The sequence below is a fragment of the Cheilinus undulatus genome, linkage group 17 (assembly GCF_018320785.1).
Source record: "Cheilinus undulatus linkage group 17, ASM1832078v1, whole genome shotgun sequence".
Taxonomy (NCBI): domain Eukaryota; kingdom Metazoa; phylum Chordata; class Actinopteri; order Labriformes; family Labridae; genus Cheilinus; species Cheilinus undulatus.
In genome coordinates, this window is record NC_054881.1 from 16,685,860 (window position 1) to 16,704,715 (window position 18,856).

General features: G+C 37.1%; 1 protein-coding gene across 1 annotated transcript; it reads right to left on the reverse strand.

Annotated features, from left to right (window-relative positions):
- Positions 1-753: 753 nt before the first annotated feature.
- Positions 754-17,318, reverse strand: pstpip2 (proline-serine-threonine phosphatase interacting protein 2). The gene is made up of 14 exons (XM_041811333.1): positions 17,215-17,318; positions 15,061-15,161; positions 11,634-11,708; positions 8,674-8,708; positions 8,447-8,553; positions 8,305-8,367; positions 7,674-7,766; positions 6,287-6,332; positions 4,165-4,244; positions 3,981-4,079; positions 2,202-2,298; positions 1,992-2,076; positions 1,850-1,887; positions 754-1,685 (listed from the first exon to the last, which is right to left on the reverse strand). The coding sequence occupies exons 1-14, from the start codon at positions 17,245-17,247 to the stop codon at positions 1,630-1,632; spliced, it is 1,008 nt and encodes a 335-aa protein (XP_041667267.1). The 5' UTR covers positions 17,248-17,318; the 3' UTR covers positions 754-1,629.
- Between the last annotated feature and the right edge of the window lie 1,538 nt (positions 17,319-18,856).

The following is an 18,856-nucleotide window of genomic DNA, read 5'->3' on the forward strand; positions in this document are numbered from 1 at the left end:
GCCTATAGGCCAATATCAACATAAAGAACAAAACAAAAAGGCCTAACAAAAATAGCCTATTCAACCAAGCTACATGCTTTTACTATCATGTGACAACCAATCCCAAAGAGAATGTGACGACCAACCCAAACTAGAATTTCTTGCTAGCATCAAGGCTAACAACGTTCTAACACCTGGTTAGCTAGCTAACAACAATCTAAACTATAGCTTTCCCTTCACACTTTAAAGGATAATTCTTTTGTTATAACCCCTTTGTGTAAATGCCTTAAAATACAGAGTAGCTTAATGTTTACAATTTGACATGGAAAACACAGAAATTCCTCTTACCTCATGTTCAGCTGTCCTACTCCAGAGAAGAATATATAGTTGAATTCTGATCCCAGTTCTGGAAATTTCCATACCAAATTTCGGAAGACAGACTTTCTGGTGGTGTGATATAATGAGTGTGACAACCAACCCCGTTCTCCCTTATTACTTTCCACAGAAAAAGATCACAAAGTCCTATAGATCACCAAAGCTGGTTGTGCAACAGCATTTTGCACTGGCTCTATGCAATTCAACTGTGCACCCTTAACCCTTTAAGGGCATTCACTGAAATACTTTGAAATTCAAAATCAAAAGTATGGATGAGGCTTTAAAGACAATATTGTGTTTGAATTTTTGACCTGTTAGGAATAGAAATAAGAAGATCAAGTTTAAATGGAGAGACGCTGATTTATTTGAACAATACCAATACCAGCTGAGTTGCTCCGGGAAGTATCGTCCTCATAACAATGAAGCTATACAAAGTGCAAGTTTCAACAGTAGTTCTCGGGTACACAAAAATCTAAGACATGATCACAAATAAGTCTAGGGTTCACAACCCTATTTAACCTGAGCTTTCTTACCATCTTTAAAAATACATGCAAAAAAAAAAAAAAAACTGAGGATGCAGGTTGTAGAACAACAGACAGCACTTTAACAGGGACAGGAAAAGTGAGTAATGTGCCTGAGCTGTCACGTTCAACCACAAGATCCCTGTTAGCTGACACATTATTTCTCACATTCAAGAGGAAATGAAATTGTATGCAGATGACAACAATGTATTGTTTAAAATCTCTATTAGAAATGTTACAAAGGCATGTCTACATTTAAATACAGAGGTGAAGATGAGGAAGCACTTAAGTAAAAGAATATGCATTTCACAGCATACAGTGAATACCGTTATGTGAATTCAAATATCTGCTAAACAAAGATACCTAAAAAAACCATTGTTAAGTTACCTAGAAGTTGTCGTAATGCTTTCACGTCTTTATGTTTCTTAGTTTTAGTTTTGAATTAAAAGAATGCAATTTACATAAAAATACTCAGCATCTGTTCGGATTTAATTATTGCTGGATTTTAAAAATACACCTGAGGAACAAATGGTGACAAACTTTCTGTTTATAGAACCATGATCTCTTTAAACACCACCCAAACCTAAACTTAAAATACACATGCACACATTTATTACTCTCATTTCCATCTGCTATCTTTACAGGAAATTACAAACGAGGAAGTAAAGAGGCTTGTGTGACCTTTAAGTCCATTACAAAGCTCCGGCGCTGCACAGAGAACACAATATCTGCTCCAGCTGATCTGTGCCTTGTGTTAGTATTGGATGACACTGTATCCAGCATCCTGCACTGTTGAGTAGATAGTGGTATCTGCAACCAAAGCAAAGATCTGTGGTTAAGTTTGGAAGGCAGAACTGTACAGCAGCTGGTGGTTTATGATAAAGCCACAATCCCATCACTGAGAACACCTTTTGTTTTTCACACAGAAGCAAGCAACACAATTCATAATGTATAAGGTAAAACACAAAACATACCCCTGCTGTTGTTGGCTGGATCTGGTAATGGCCCCCTCCTTCAAATTCATAAAACAAGGTGAACAATTACAGCATAGTCAGTTGGAGTGTGAAAGCATGCCAAAGACATGGCTGATATGTAAAAGTTTAAATAAATCTTTACCTGGTGACAGGTGGAGGCATTCTAGTGGGTGGAGCTCCAGTTGGTGATCTCTGACCACTGTAGAAGTTTTCATACACAATTGGAGCTGTTGGGGAGGAAGAAAGATAATTTTTGAGTGCTGGTTTATTTGCTGGTACTGCTTTCCTCTACCTTGTCACTCCAGCGGTGGTTAATAGTTATTTTTGTAAATTAGTACTACTGGATTCCTACCTGGTGGTCTGTCACCAGTCCGCCTGAGGTTAACAAAGTGTTCAATATCTGCCTGGACATCAGACTGTTCCAGAGACTTTCTCACTTCCTCGTACATCTATGTACACACAAAAAACAGAGTAAAAAAAGGTCAGAGTCTAACTAAGCCATATAAGTAGACTATTTCTAGTTGGCTGGTGACTATAATCCAACTGTGAATTGTTTTCTGTCGTGGTAGCAGCATATGATCAGCCTATAGGGATTGTGAAGTAAAGGGCTAGTCTGTTGTGGCCTGTTCATACAACAAGCATAAATTAAGAAATATAAACTTTAGTTGCTGCCTGATGACAGTAAGTGCAACATCTAGCTCTCATTTTAGCTCTGTTTTTGGTCTCCACCAACTCAACCAAGGGGACTGGATTAACATTCTTTTTTAGGTGACTATCAAATGTTTGATAATTCTATAAATTACTTTCCATATCATGTGTTTGAGAAATATACACCACGTTCCAAATTATAATGCAAAATATATTTTTTTCTGATTTTCCTAAAATCTCTCTCTAGTTTTCTTTCCAATATTTTTGAAATCTTTCTCTTCATACCTCTGCCAGGCTTGTTCTGTTCTGTGTGGCTCACTTTGAATTTCTTAATTATATTTCTCACTCCAGTTTTGATTTCTGAGGTAAATAGCATCAGTTAATGAGAACCAAAATTTGTTGATCAAGACTTTAAAAAACAAATTCCCTTGATAGACTTTTATCTTAGTTTATTTTGAAGGTTTTTCCATCACAAAGAAACCACTTTCACTTTCATGAATAAAAATGCAAACATATGTAAAAGTTAATGACTACTACAAGACTACAACTTCTCAACATTTGACAGTTTTGTGAAAAAATCAGTTCAGATTCGGGGGTGGGGTGGGGTCCTCACAATTGTATGAAAACTGTCTGTTATGGCAGAGAAGTTAAAAAGTCAAATCAGAGATAAATGTGAAACCTCACATTTAGTCGGAGCATCCAGAAATATCTGCAAGTGAATTATTCTAATGGAACACAATAAAAAAAAAAAGCAGATTGGTGCTGTTAAAGGAAAAAAGAAGATAATAAAACTTTAAATATGAACTATTTTATCTCAAAATGTATGATCTCTACTTTTAAAGTGTGAACTTCCACAACACTCATTCTAGCAGCTTTAAAGGGGACATATTATACAAAAAATGTTTTCATGCTTTTTAACAAGAATATATGTCCCTGTCCTGTCCACAATCCCCTCAAATACCAGAAAAATCCATTCTCTTCCCCCCTCTCTTTCTCCACCTTTCAGAAAATGTGTGCTGAAACAAGTCATTCTCAGATTTTCTCCTCATGATCTCATGTGGGGACTAAGCACCGCCCCCAGGTTTGGTTGGCCCTCCCCACCTGAGAGGGGGATAGCTCAGTGGGTTACCCTGGTGACTCTGGACTGGGAGATCGCAGGTTCAAATTCCAAAAGTGTCTGTAACATTGTAACATTAGGAGTGCTACATCAATTTTGGGAGAGGGGTATGGTCAGGGGCGGAGTCAGACAGCTCATTAACATTTAAAGCCACAGACACAGAAATGGCTTGCTCTGAAAAGAGACAGAGGGCTTTTTAGACATGCAAAAATACTATACTAGAGTATTTTTCAGCAACAAACTTCACAGGCATGATTTTGGGACCTCTGAGAACAATATAAACTTGTCTTAAAGGGGTAAAATATGTCCCCTTTATGTTATTGTTCTAATAGTGCTTAATTCAAATAACTGCAAAAATAGCTTTACCTCATCATTGGCCACACACTGCTGAGAAAGCTGGTTGAGATGAGTCCACACTGTGTTCCTCACAAAGTTAATTCGCTCTGTTGCCTGTTTTTCAAACATCTGTTGATAAAAATTTAGGCGACATCCAGTTTATTGACATGACTAGAGTTGAATTAAAACCTTTCTGAGAGTCTTAAAGTTTTACCTCACAGGTTTTGACATGTTCCTTCAGCCATTCATCTCTAATCTTTCCCAGCGTCGTCACACTCTGTTGGTATAACCTGTCTAGCAGTAAAACAGATACATCAGTTTAACAAAAAAAAAAAAGTAATAACAACAAATACATCACTGTAACCTTCTAACTAGTACAGTCTGTTGAGGTGTAACACAGCTACACAAGCCTTTTCTCATATCAGCCTTGTTTAAAGCCATGCTATCAGAGATCAGTTCAGGGAAACTGCAACTGTGTTAATATACACTGCATTCCAAATCATTATGCAAATGATATGTCTCTCTGATTTTCCTAAATAGTCCATGCAAATGACAGTCAGTACAATTTTCAAGTCATCAACCATCAGAACATAATTCAAGTTTTACTGAACAAACCTCCCAAAGATAACACAACAGCTTTTAAAAACATTTTATAGGTTGTAAAGAGCTGGAAATGAATATTTGTTGGATTTGCAGCATTAGGAGGTCATAATTACTGAATTCAAAAGCTATTTCAATCAAAAACATCTTAACAGGCCAAGTTACATGTTAACATAGGACCCCTTCTTTGATATCACCTTCACAATTCTTGCATCCATTGAATTTGTGAGTTTTTGGAGAGTTTCTGCTAGAATTTATTTGCAAGATGTCAGAATATCCTCCCAGAACTGCTGTTTTGATGTGAACTGCCTCCCACCCTCATAGATCTTTAGCTTGAGGATGCTCCAAAGGTTCTTAATAGGGTTGAAGTCAGGGGAGGATGGGGGCCACACCATGAGTTTCTCTCCTTTTATGCCCATAGCAGCCAATGACACAGAGGTATTCTTTGCAGCATGAGATGGTGCATTGTCATGCAGGAAGATAATTTTGCTGCGGAAGGCACTGCTCTTCTTTTTGTACCATGGAAGAAAGTGGTGAGTCAGAAACTCTTTCTACTTTCCCCAGGGCATTTTCACACCTTCAGGGACCCTAAAGGGGGCTACCAGCTCTTTCCTCATGATTCCAGCCCAAAACACGGCTACGCCACCTCCCCGCTGACGTCGCAGCCTTGTTGGGACATGGTGGCCATCCACCAACCATCCACTACTCCATCCATCTGGAATGAATGCAAGCCTCTGGAGGGTCCTACACCTTGAAGTTCGTGGGACTCCAGAGGCACCAGCAGCTTCAAACACCTGTTTGCTGCTTTGTAATGGCATTTTAACAGCTGTTCTCTTAATCCAATGAATTTGTCTGGCAGAAACCTTCCTCATTATGCCTTTATCTGCAAAAACCCGTCTGTGCTCTGAATCAGCCACAAATTTCTTCACAGTACGATCACACTTAAGATTTCATAGGTATTTTCATACCTTTTCCAAGGCATTGCACTATTTGACACTTTTTGGCAGCAAAGATCCTTTTTCTTTTCCATACTGCTTGAAACCTGTGGCCTGCTTAATAATGGGGAATGTCCTTTTCAGGTGGTTTTCCTTCAGTTGGGCTCACCTGGCAAACTAATTATCACAGGTGTCTGAGATTAATATCAGTGATCAAAAGAGCCCTGAGACACAATACCATACATGAGGTTAACTGAAAAACAAAAAATTTAATGTTTATGACACTAAAATCCAATTTGCATAATAATTTGGAACGTGGTTTAATGACATAACATGCTCCAAAGAATGATAATCTAAATGACAGTTATACAGATATTTGGATGAAAACTCAAACTAATGGAAGATTTTCCATTTTACCACATGATGACACTTAGCTAAGGTTTCCTTATGGGAGTTGATGTGCAGTTTTAGTGCAATTCTTAAGAAATATCCTGCAAATACATTTATGTGAACCTGAGGATGGCATTAGAGGATTACCAAAGTTATGAGATGAAGATAATTTAGTTCAGCCAGAGGAGATGCACTGATGATGTCATAAAAGAACTATAAGGCAAGACACAAAAACCTAAAATGCTTAATTTAGCTATTGCTGTGAGAGTTGTCTGTGTGAAAGCATGCAATGCAAGCAAAATGCAAATGCAATTTATCTCCAGTTATTTGGTATACACAAGCCAAGGTTAACAGCTTACACATACACAATATTCTAGAGCTGTAGGAGACTAGTTATTTTTGAAAACTTACCTGCTTCATCTGCATTCTGTTTTGCTTGCTGTGCTTTAGCATAGAGCTGAAAGACATTAAGGAGCATTAATTCTCTGACAGTGAGTCAAAGGTAAACACACAAGTCAGGTTAAATCAGAGAGTACGGTCTAGACCTGCCCTCTTTGTTAAGTGTCTTGAGATAACTTTGATTGTGAATTGGCGCTATACAAAAAAAGACTGATAAGAAATGAAAGCAGAAATTCCATGAAAAAGACCACATCAGTATTGTTATCTAGCACCACTCTGTATGCCAGCTCATACACACATAACAAGGAAGAGAGCTATAATTTTTAAAGCATTAATGATTTACCAGCAGCACCTTTAGAGTTCTATGTCCTCCTCAGGACAAAGCACGGCTGCTTTACATCACAGAGAACACAATTTAACAGTTTTGCCTCAAATCTGACAGGAGGTATAATACAGAATATTTAAATATACTTACTTAAAAGCCTTGTTATTACTATGACAACATAAAGTTGTCATATAATGGCAATTGTATATAACAGCTCCTGTGTTGATTTTTTTTTAAGGAAAAAAGCCATCCAAACCTACCTGGCCCTATGTGAAAAATGAATTGCCCCCTAAACCTAATAACTGGTTGTGCCATCCTGAGTGACAACAACTGCAGGCAAGAGTTGTGATGACTGGAAAAGAGTATTTCCCACTGCTGCATGGTCTGGCAGTAATCGGGCCTTGATGTGGCTGGTGAAATATTTTTCGAGCTTTCAAAAATGTTAAATCATGATTTAACAAGTGCCAGGTAGGTTTAGATGGCTTTTTTCCCTTGATGAATAAAATCATCATTAAAAACTCAATTTTGTTATGACAAAGGGTTATCTTTATCTAATGTTAAAATTTGTTTGATGAGCTGAAACATTTAGTGATAAATATGCAAAAAAAAAAAAAAAAAATCAGGAAGAGGAAAATACTTTTTCATGGCACTGTATGTAGTAGCCATCTGTGGTCGCTTGTAAAGAAAAATTCTAAATATACTTTACATCTGAAAAAGGAAACAGACTGTTTTAGCATTTTGCTGTTAATCTTTTTACACGCTGCAAGAGAGAAAAAAATCTATTTCGCTGACTGTCTTGTTTGCTTCTGTAAGTCTTAACACGTGTCAGTATTACTTTCAGTCAGTTTCACATCCAGCTTAAAAAATATTCACGGGAACTTTTATAACTGGCATCAACAAATAAATATGTAAATAAAATGTGGCAACAAAAAGAGCACTTTTACAACTTTTTTAACATTTCTGAACAAATGAATGTATACAACATAATCCCTCTGCGCAACCAAATGGAGAAATAAGCATTTAACTCTTAGTTTAATTTGTTAATCATTCTCCACTGTTTCTTTTTCACTTTACCTTCTCTACATGCTTGGCATTGTTGGCGTTTCGGTTCACATTCTGATCTGCTTCTTCTTTATCTCGGCACTTCTGCTCGTAAGTCTTCTTAGTCTGGAAACATGCAACACAGTCAACATAAAATCAATCTACTGGCATTCTCTTTGTTTGGATTCTATTTCAAATCCTTCATGCTGCTCATGACAACTACTTCTGCTTTTAAGATATTAATGCTATTAAATGTTGCCCTGTGGTTTGCTTCCCAAACTGGCCAACATAACTTCCCCCCGGTTGAGCGAAAGAGCAGAGAAAGGCTAAGCATTTTCACTGTTTTCAATACACAACTGATACCCCTCCAACATGACTCACCAAAGAAGCTCTGTTGGCGTCAGTTTACAGAAATACTTCACTTCCGTTTTTTTTTTTTTTTATCTTAAATCCAGCATGACGTAAGATTAAAAAGAACTATTGCTATTAGACCTTTCAATGTCAGAAAAATGAATATTATTGCCATTATTTCTGCTTGTGTCCTAACACATATCAGCTCAGCAGTTTGACAACATGTTACATGGAATATAAAAGCTGTAAAAAATGTCTGAAAATGTCCTTTAAGTGATTTATCCTGCAGTGGGACCACAATATTTTGACTCACATCCATCGTCTTCTTGAACTGTGAGGACTTCTGCTTGTGGATCGCATCCATCTGTTGTTCAAGCTGAAAAAGAAAGTCATACCTAGTCAGAAACTCAAAGAGGTTTTTTAGTATTATAGCGCTGCAGAATCAAACTACCAACCCTTTTCCTTGCTTCTTTTTGTTTTTCTCTGAAGTCTTCCAGCTTCTTGGTCTCGTCCCTCATGCCCTGGGCCAGCTGTAGATGTGACAGACCTACATGTTCAGTCTCTGCAAGGGTTAAAACTTGGGTTATTGCTTGAGCTACACAGGAAAATAAACAAAAATACTTTCTAAATTAGCATGGTTCAATGAAAGTAATAATGAAAGAGTAAAATTTAAGGCACTTACGTAATTTGAACACATCGAGGGATCTTTTTAATGTGCTATAAAGAAAAAGAAACAAAGATTATAAAGAGGTTTCTCAGATTGCAAAATCTACATCAAATGAGCACACCATTCAATTTGACAGCATCCGTCAGAACCCAGGGCTGGACTGGTAATCTGGCATACAGGGCATTTTCCTGGTGGGCTGTCACACTTTGGGGCTGGTATGATTTTATTGAGCACAAATTTTTTAATTTATACTAACTTCTTAAGCACCTCTGCTAATATAAGGGTACTGTGTCCACCACATGACCAAATAACGTCAGGAGGGGCAGTGAAAACAGAGTGAATGCATGCCATTTTATTTTTCTATGTTAGTCTGAGGGAACCTATTAAAGGGCATAAAGGAAGATTTATGTCATGTTCAAACCAGGGCTAAACGATTTGTGAAAATAATCTAACTGAATTTTATTCCCCCGATATTGCGATTTAATTTGCGATTGCTTTTAGGTTCCTCATCTTATATATTTTTCAATAAACACAAGCAATACATAATTCAATATAGAATAGAATAAACTTAAGCTGGTTAATTTATGAAAAATATATTGAACTGTGATTATTTTGGCTCACATTACAAATTTGATATAAATTGCTATACCGAAGTAACCTTGCAAAGCAGATGGATATGCCTGTTTCCATGTTTCTCACTGGCGAATCCATCTTGCAAAGCTCCCATCTGAACCGTTTGGGCCCGGCTAGAAAGTGACAGGACCAATCAGCGACGAGGTGCAGTACTTTCAGGGGCAGCAGAGTCGTGACGTAAACAAGCAGCAGCAAGAGCTGGTGCAGTTATGGAGGAAGAGCTTAGCGTGGATGCTGCTAAAGCGCCAGTTTTATCAGAACTTGACGACATTTCGACATTTTGTTGCTCATATTGGCCTGTAGAGATGTGACAGACAGAAAGTTCATCCATCACACTCCGAGTTTTTTTTCACAGCCTCTGCCTTTTCCTCAAAAGTTTCCTATTGAAGCTTTCCCAGACATTCCCAGGCATGCTAGGTTAAGACCGAAGGGGATGATAATTTATATGTCATTCTCGTTTTGATTAAAAAACATACATTAACAAGAAAAGCAAGATTTTTGTGAACCAATATAAAAAAAGACACCTGAATATTTGCATATACGCTTAAAATCTCTGCTATAAACAAATGTATTAAACTGGTATTTTACACATTTCAGGTTAAAGAAAAATTACAACTTCTGCAATTTGTAAATCGCAGCAGGTAATATTGTGATTTAATCTAAATTGGCGATTAATTTCCTTGCTCTAGTTCAAACCTCTAACTCTAACCAGGAGTAAAGGGCTGGTTCGTACCAAAAAACGCCAGGGCCAAATTTTCTTCCCAGTCTAGCACTGTCAGAACCTCATGGATCCACTATATATCACACACAGAGGAATCTGAAGCTCTCCTGTTAAGTTTTTTGGCCTCTATCAAACAATTAACTGTGCTAATAAACATCACCAATAAAGGCAGTGAAAAAGACTGCTGACATCTAATGCAAGATGCAAGACTTCAAGCCAGGCTCCCCAGGGTTAGTGTATTTTAACTGAAAACTTTAAAAACTTCTAAATCCAAAACAGATTTCAAAGTTCTCCCTATTTTGGGGGCTTTTATTCAAACAGGACAGCTGAAGTACGACAGGAAATGTGGGGCGAGGGTGCAGGGAAGACATGCACCAAACCGCGTCCAGACCGGGAATCGATAACCTGACACCAGATAGGCTGTTTCATACATCCACTACATAGGATTTATTTCACATTTGCCTGAAGGCAGATATGGAATCTGATCACTGGGGTATGTTAAAAAAACTGAAAAAATTAAATATGGAAAGCAAGAGCGACTATAGGAGTGAACCCAACTAGGGATGAATATTGTTTGGGTTTTTCTGAGAGTGCTGGTGCCTAAACAGTGTCTGAATAGATAGAAAAAAGTCTGTTAAAGTCAATGGAAGACTAAAAGCTGTCAGGGTATAGTACTAAAATATCTTTGTAAGATGCCAAACACTGTACTCTGGCAATGTCACTAAACCTATTTATTCAATCCTGACAGTGTGCTGGAGTTTTCCTCCAACTTCTATGAATAAAAAACAAGAAATGGCATTTGATTGTCTCTGACTTCTGTGTTTGTTTCTTTGGTACTGAAAAGACAAGAAATGATGTTTTTGCAAAAAATGTACCAAAGTTTATGATTTTACAAATATCTTCAAACATGCTATGACTCTAAATCTCCATAACTACTGAATAAACAGGCTCATGCATTTGCAATCCATCATCACACCAACCTTTCTTTTAGTAAAAATCAAACAGAGAAGGTCTCCTTAGAACATAAATGCAAACAAAGACTTTTTTAATCAATTCTGAGGACTTTTTTCAAGGACTGAATTTCCTGCCTTTCATATGTTTTGAGACCTGTAGATACCTTATTGAATGGCATAAACAAAGCAGTGGTAATAAAACAGTCACTTTAGTTTGTTTGCAAAAGTACTCACAAAAATCCTTAAATGGGAAGTGTTATTAAGTGATTCTAAGAAATGAGTGCTCTTCTTTGTCACCCTCCCCCATTAGTCTTCCTTCCTCTTCCCACATTAACAAAACCTCTGAGCAAAAATGGCAGAAGCACAGCACTGTGTAACCACACAGAATGGGAACTACACTTGCTCATACAGAAACACCATGTGAACATTGATGCATAAAATTTGTTAGACTTAAGCATCACTGAAAAACTGCAGAAAACAAAATAACGCAAACTTTATTCTTTCAGATGGTTGTAAATGATCTCACGCATTGCTTTGAGACCGGACCTTAAATATTGCTTTGACCTTTCTTCCTGTTTCACCTCATGAAAATATCTAGTTCTGCAAAGACAGACTGAACAAAACAATGTATTAACATAACAACACATCTCAGCATAGAGGTCACTCACTTCATCTCATTGTGTCCACACACCTTCTTGGACAAACCAAGGAGATCTTTGGCGTACTTCTCTTCGATTGATGCCCTGAAAGAAACCACCAGAGGAAACAACTCAAATGAATACATTTTCACAGAAAAGCAGCTACACTATGTGGACAAAGATTTTGGTCACACCTGTTAATAGCCATTTGCAAACATTTATCAACTGTAGGTGATATTATGACAAAGTGGAAGCGTCTAGGAACAACAGCGACTCAACCACAGTGGGAGACCACATAATATCACAGGGTGGGGTTGACAACTTCTAAGTGCGTAAAAGTTGTCAATGCTCTGCTGATTCCAAAGCTGAAGAGTTCTGAACTTCCACTGGCATTAATGTAAGCATAAAAACTGTGCAGCAGGAGCTTTATGAATGGGTTTCCATGGCCAAGCAGCTGCATGCAAGCTTTACATCACCAAGTCCAATGCCAAGCATCAGATGGAGTGATGTAAAGCACACCGACACTGGGCTGTGGAGGAGTGGAAACGTGATCTGTGGAGTGACAAACCACGCCTGTTTGGCAGTCAGATTGTTGAGTCTGGGTTCGGCAGACGCCAGGAGAATGTTACCTGCCTGACTGCATTGTGCCAACTGTGAAGTCTGGTGGAGGAGGGATAATGGTATGGGGCTGTTTCTCAGCGTTTGGGCTAGGCCCCTTGTCTCCAGTAAGTGACAATCTTAATGCCTCAGAATACCAAGACATTCTGGACAATGCTATGCTTCCATCTTTGTGGCAACAGTTTGGGGAAGGCCCTTCTATTCTAACTTCACGGTGCCACAGTGTACAAAGCAAGGGCTATAAAGACATAGTTTGATGAGTTTGGTGTGGAAGACCTTGACTGGCCCGCTCAGAGCCTCAGCCCCATTGAGCACCTTTGGGATGAACTGGAACAGAGATTGCTAGTCAGGCCTTCTCATCCAACATCAGCGCCTGGCCTCACAAATGCTCTACAGGATGAAATGGACCTGAATTCCCACAGAAACACTCCAAAATTTTGTGGAAAGTCTTCCAAGATGAGTGGAGGCTGTGGGGCCAACTCCATATTAAAGTACATGTATTTGAATACAATGTCATTACAGTCTCTGTTGGTGTAATGGTCAGGCCATACTTTTGTCCATAAAGTGGATGTTATCTTCAGATAAGTTATTATTAAGGTATGAAAATTACCAAAAATGCACATTATCATGGTAACAAAGAGAAAAACAAACATACTGATTCATATGCACTGAGGAGATATGTAGTTTCAAATTCTTGTTAAGTAAACAAAATATATGTGATATAGAAAATTTACAACAGAACTATATCAAAAAGTTGACTTTAAAAGCAAAAATGTTCATTAAAAACTTCTAATATTTGATGTTGTTACAATTATATTACAGAGTAAATTAAAAATATCTTTATATTGATCTATTGTTAAAAGATGATAAAACCTCTCTATAGGATTGAGATCCTGGTTTGTACTGATTTACTGTACACGTTTATCAGTGAGATTCCGATGTCACTAAAAATCGAATGTTTGTGCTGCATGTGTGAAACAAGCCAAGACAACGTGGATGCCATTTTAGTTATACTGACGGTAACCTAGTTTCATTTCATCATGTCTCTGTGGAATCAGGAAGTAAACGAAGCTACTTTTATTGACATTCAGCTGACACCGTGCAGTTTACAGAAAACACAACACACAACACACACCTAAATATTTCTGTTGCATTTTTACACAATTGACTAAAAGCTACATCTATGATTTGCTTATATTTTGTTTTGCTTATAATGAATGCAAAAGAAAGTCCGAAGCTCTATCCTGTCATTACATTTGATTTTCTGATCATCTCTCTGTCAATCTGAAGTGAAGATTGTGCTTACTGACCATGTTACTGACCCCATAAAATCTATGACATTAAAGTATTCAGCAGTCTTATCCACTTCTCCACACATAAATACTTGAACTGATATCTATATCTTGTTTTCATACCACATGATATTTTAAAAATGTGTATGTAAATTTTGTGGCTGCTGTTTTTGCGATACTTTGGAAACCACTGTAAAAGCTTCTCATGCTAACATGAGGTTACTTTTAGTTGTGTTACTATGTAATATCCTTTTTTGCTATTTTTAAATCTGTGTTTTATTGTGTTGAAATAAAGCTTCTGTTTAGTCCATAAATAATTAATGTTACTGCATCATTTTTAACAGCTGCAGCTAAAGCAGTGGAAGTTGCAGTACTTTCTTGCACACAATAGATGTTGAAAATTATGGTTAATCATTGATTAATATTTCCTTTATTAGTACAGAGTAATCACATCAATAATAGAGATAGTCATTCACTCAGCACTCTTATGTCCTGTGTCATCAACAGCTACTACATACATGCAACTAAAACAAAAGAGATAACAGCAGTATGTGGCTTTAAAATAAAACTAATCTGACCTACTCCCTATCTACCAATCTACTTTGATCTTCAGCAGAGGATGCAACCTGCGGAAAATAATTTCCTTGTCTGGTATCCGTGCTGTCACGTGTTTGTTCCCAGTGCTCTCCTGAACAACTTCTTCTTAACATGGAAATATTGAATCCTTTTCTGTTGATTTCTTTAAATGCTCCCAAATCCATGGACACACCTTGGTTATATCCAAACCACTTAACCTTATAAAACCTTACATTTACTTCTATAATGTCTCTGCAATGTCCACAGATCATGTTCCTCAATTTTTACCTTTAGTTTCCTGTAAACTCCTTATCTATCACCTACCACCTATTTTACATACTGCAACACAAACAAAGTTTATTGTGTTTGATAGCAAAATGAGGAAAGCCACAAGAGCTTATGAGCTGAACTTTGCTACTATATATATCTCTAGCCCTTACCTACACTGTGCTAATAGATCTTATGCCCTAGTTAATACATGACAACAACTACCATAAAGGGAACATAACAGATCTAATGCTCAGATAAAGTTAAAGTCAAACAACTTTATAAAACCCACAACGGGCAGATAAGCTGAGTTGTGACCTTACAATTCTAAAATATAATATTAAGGTTGTCAAAATGGTCAATCATTTGATATTTTTCAATAATGAATGTTTTAAAATGATCAAATCACTGTTATTTTATTGATTAATAGAAGTGAAAGGTACAAAGCTTCAAAAACAGAAAATTACAATATTTTTTATAAAACTGGTGGGGTGGAGAAGAATAAATAAATTAAAAATTGAAAAATGAAAACCCTCCTTACACTAAATTGTTTAAATATGTTGATGTCATTTGGGTTTTCTTTCAATTTTTTTAATCAAAACTAACAAATAACCCAATATTGAATGTCTAGGACATTTTTTCCTTTGCCTTTGTATCCAAACACCAGAACCAGATCAAAGTTCAACATTCTTGTATTGTGTTACCTTGCTTTCATGAATTCCTCCACCTCCTTGCACGTCCTCCTGCCATCATTGAGATACTGAATGATAGCATCATAGCCACCAGTGCTGGTCAGGTCACAGTTCTGTCAATAAGATGAAAAACATTTCATTATGTTTACTAATGTAAAGTGATTCACTTAGAGGCGCCAGTAGCCAGGTGGATATCTGCATGCTCCATGCACAGAGGCTGTTGTCCTTGAAGCAGGCAGTGCAGGTTAAGAACTAACCTGAGGCTCCTGTCTCATATTTAATCCCCCACTGTCTCTCTCCCTGTAGTTTCCAACTCTATCAACTGTCATTATTTGAAAAAAAGACATAAAAGCCCTGAAATAAAAATTACAAATGCAGCCTTGAGATAAAGTACCTGTAAAAAGTATTCACCCCTCTGGCTATTTTAACCTTTTATTGATTTTATAAACCAATCACTACCTCTTGTATGTCAAATTGAAAACAGATTTTCTACAAAGTAAAGTCAATTAATTTAAAAATATGTCATGTAAAATAAGTTGCTGTATAAATATTCCTCCCCTTCAAGTCAGTATTTAGATGTGCCTTTGGCTGCAATCACAGCACTGAGTCTGTGTGGATAGGTCTAAATCAGGTTTGCACATCTGGACACTGTGATTTCACTCCATTCTTTGCAAAAGTACTCGTTGCCACTCTCCAATAAAACACTGACCAGAGAAGAACCCGGGTATCAGTTGTTGTATGCAAAGTCTCTCACATCTCAGCTGCTGAAGCTTGTAACTCCTTCAGAGCTGTCACAGGTGTCTTAGTGGCCTCTCTCACTGGTCTCCTTCTTGCACGGTCACTCAGTTTGTGAGGACGGCCTGATCTAAGCAGATTTACACACGTGCTGTATTTCTTACATTTCTCGATGATAGATTTGATTGAACTCTGGGGGATGTTCAGTGACTTGTAAATTTTTGTATCCATCCCCTGACTAACACTTTTCAATAAGCTTTTTCTGTGAGTGTTCTTTTGTCTTCGTGGTGTGATGGTAGCCAGAGTTACTGCTAAACCAATGACTGGACCTTCCAGACACAGGTGTTTATACTACACAGAGACCCATGCACTGCCCTCAGGGGCTACCCATTTCACTTTTTGTGAGACTACTAGCACTAATAGGCTGGACCTCTATTGAATTAGGTCAGTCACTTTAAAGGGGTTGAATATTTATGCAGTCACTTATTTTAGATCATATGTTATTATTCAATTGACATTACTTTGTAGAAATCTGTTTTCACTTTGACCTTTTTTTGTCAAAAAAGCCTAATTATGTTTATCATGATTGATTTATGAAGTCATTAAAAGGGTAAACCTCCAAGGCTCTGAATACTTTTTATACTGTACATGATATTTGATATATATATATAAATATATATATATATATATATTGTCGTTGCATGACTGCGACCTGACAGACATCAGTAAAACTTTACTGCTTTTCTAACACCCAGTCTTTCACTGAAAGCCAAGTGGTTTCTGTTTAAACTTGTGTTACTCTTAGTTCACACTTCAAACTTCTAAATCAGCCATGTGCACTAATATATAATCATACACTTTGACATTAGCATGGTAAACATGGAGTGTAATTGACGGTTGCACATAACTTCTCCATAATTAAGGTAAGCATGGTAGAAAAACATATAATCAACCTAAGCATGTAGATGTTGAAATCAGCAGTTAAATAATTTTGTATTCCTTAAAGAGATACAAAGTCTTGTCATTCTATTCTTGTTTTTGGGGGGTCTGTAGTACATTTATTGAATTTCATAGCTCGGTGTGTTATGGTACTGGACAACTGTGTAAGTAGGCTATTGCACTAAAACAATTACAGTTGGTTTACTTGACTATCAGTCAGCTTCAGTCTCAAGAACTTATGAACCCACTGATGTAGTTCACAATATGAGTTGAGTGTATTACATCCCTACATTATATGCTACTTTAAACTTCTACACCACTACATTTAAAGGGGAAATTAAACCTTTACTCTCATACATTGATTTATTCAATTATATTTCAGTTATTTTGCACTTTATGACATTCTGTACCAAAAAAGTCGAAATTTCAACCTTGAGTAAAATTGAGGGAAGAAAAGATTTTATCTGTCTGAAAACAGCAGTTGAAACTCACCCAGAAGAAATCCTTGAAGTGAAGATTTTTCATAGCTATAGTCAATGTTGAAGTAAACAATGTTAACCAGGTCTGTCGGCTGACTGACAATGACTGAAATTGACCGTTAAACTCTCCGCATGTGGAAGTCACAGCTTCGGTGTGAGCTGAACAAGTAGGAGGTAACGTCATCAGAGCTCACGGTCAGGTTGAGGGTGCGTTGCTACCCCCTAGTGGTCATTGGAAGAACCCGCGTCACTATTATGTTTAAGTTGTGGACCGCGTTTATCAGACTTGGGTGTTATCGTCAGGGTCCAAAAATGTGAGTGGCTCAATTTTAATTTAAAGGGATCAGATTCCAAGTGAAATGAGCCTTTCAAACTGTCTTAAAATAAAATAAAAAACAGGTCCCTTTGGCCTGTAGTGTGAATGCATTCTATTTTCTTCATCCAAATGGTGACATAAAAAACCAATGCGTTTTGTATCTGGCCCTGTCAGAATTATTAAAGGTCATTATCTTAAGGTATATTAGATTCATCGAACTTTGTGAGCTGAATTATCTACCGTATGACAAAGGTAGATGCTCATATGTAGAAGTGACTTGTGCAGGACTACTCATCATGTAAATTCAAAGTCAATTTTTGTAAGCGGTGCAACTGGCCTCTTAAAGTGGGTGGTGCTACAGCAAAACCATGAATTAATCATTTAGAAATATGTAAAGGGGAAGACCCTGATCATAAATCTGAAATGTGAAGCATATCAGGCAATCTTTATGAATACATGTCAGTGTTTGAAACATAAAAAATGATTATAATAGAAATTATATATATATATATATATATATATATATATATATATATATATATATATATAAAACGAGTTTTACAATATTAGAATCCATTTGGCTGAAAGATGATCAATAATTATTGGGCCTTAATTAAAAAGAATTAGAGACACATTATCAACATAAGATAAAATTAATGAAAGGATGTATTTGATGCCCCCCTGGCTGAAAAAAAAATGTATATATAATTCATCTTGCTCTATTTCTTTATGAGCTTTCCAGTTAAAGTTGTCTAAGTACTCAACACAAAGAAAATTGTGAAAATCTGGAGAGTAACTGAGGATAAGAGTTGTAGATTTTGCTGAGGAGTAGGAGGACATTATGCGTTTGTTTTGCTAGGCAGTGTTTAAGCTGTTGCTGCTGCATAAGTACGCACGAATTTACAAAGAGATGAGTAACTTTGCTTTTATTATGGGGAAAATCAGAGCTTTGTATGAACACACCTGCCTTATTTTAACAGGTATCTAAATCATTAACACTGACGCTGTGAAACAAGCACGGTCCGAGCGAAACAAAGGTTGTCAAGCTGATAAATTCCTCTGGCCATAGTGGCTGGTTAAGGTCATCCACGGCTGAAATCTACCTGTCTGTCAATGTCAAGCCCTGCCTGCAAATATTTGTAAGTGTATAAGGGATAAAGAAAGGTAGTTTTTATTTTCCTCAGATGAGGCTGAACCTTTAGCTTTGGGGCCCCCTATTGGCCTGTGGGGCCCTTTGCATTTGCATAGTCCGCATATAGCAAGAAACGGCTCTGCCCGAACAGGTGAAAAAAGTATAAACAATAGAGCTCTCGCAGGCCCTACTAAATTATGCTTTATT

What these genes read in the sequence shown, in the direction of transcription:
- pstpip2 (XM_041811333.1), bottom strand. Translation starts at nt 17,247, where the DNA reads ATGAAAAATCTTCACTTCAAGGATTTCTTCTGG. An exon ending in ACTTCAAGGATTTCTTCTGG is followed by an intron (nt 15,162 to 17,214) that starts GTGAGTTTCAAC and finishes TCTTATTGACAG; the next exon opens with AACTGTGACCTGACCAGCAC. An exon ending in TGTGGACACAATGAGATGAA is followed by an intron (nt 8,709 to 11,633) that starts GTGAGTGACCTC and finishes TTTTCTTTATAG; the next exon opens with CACATTAAAAAGATCCCTCG.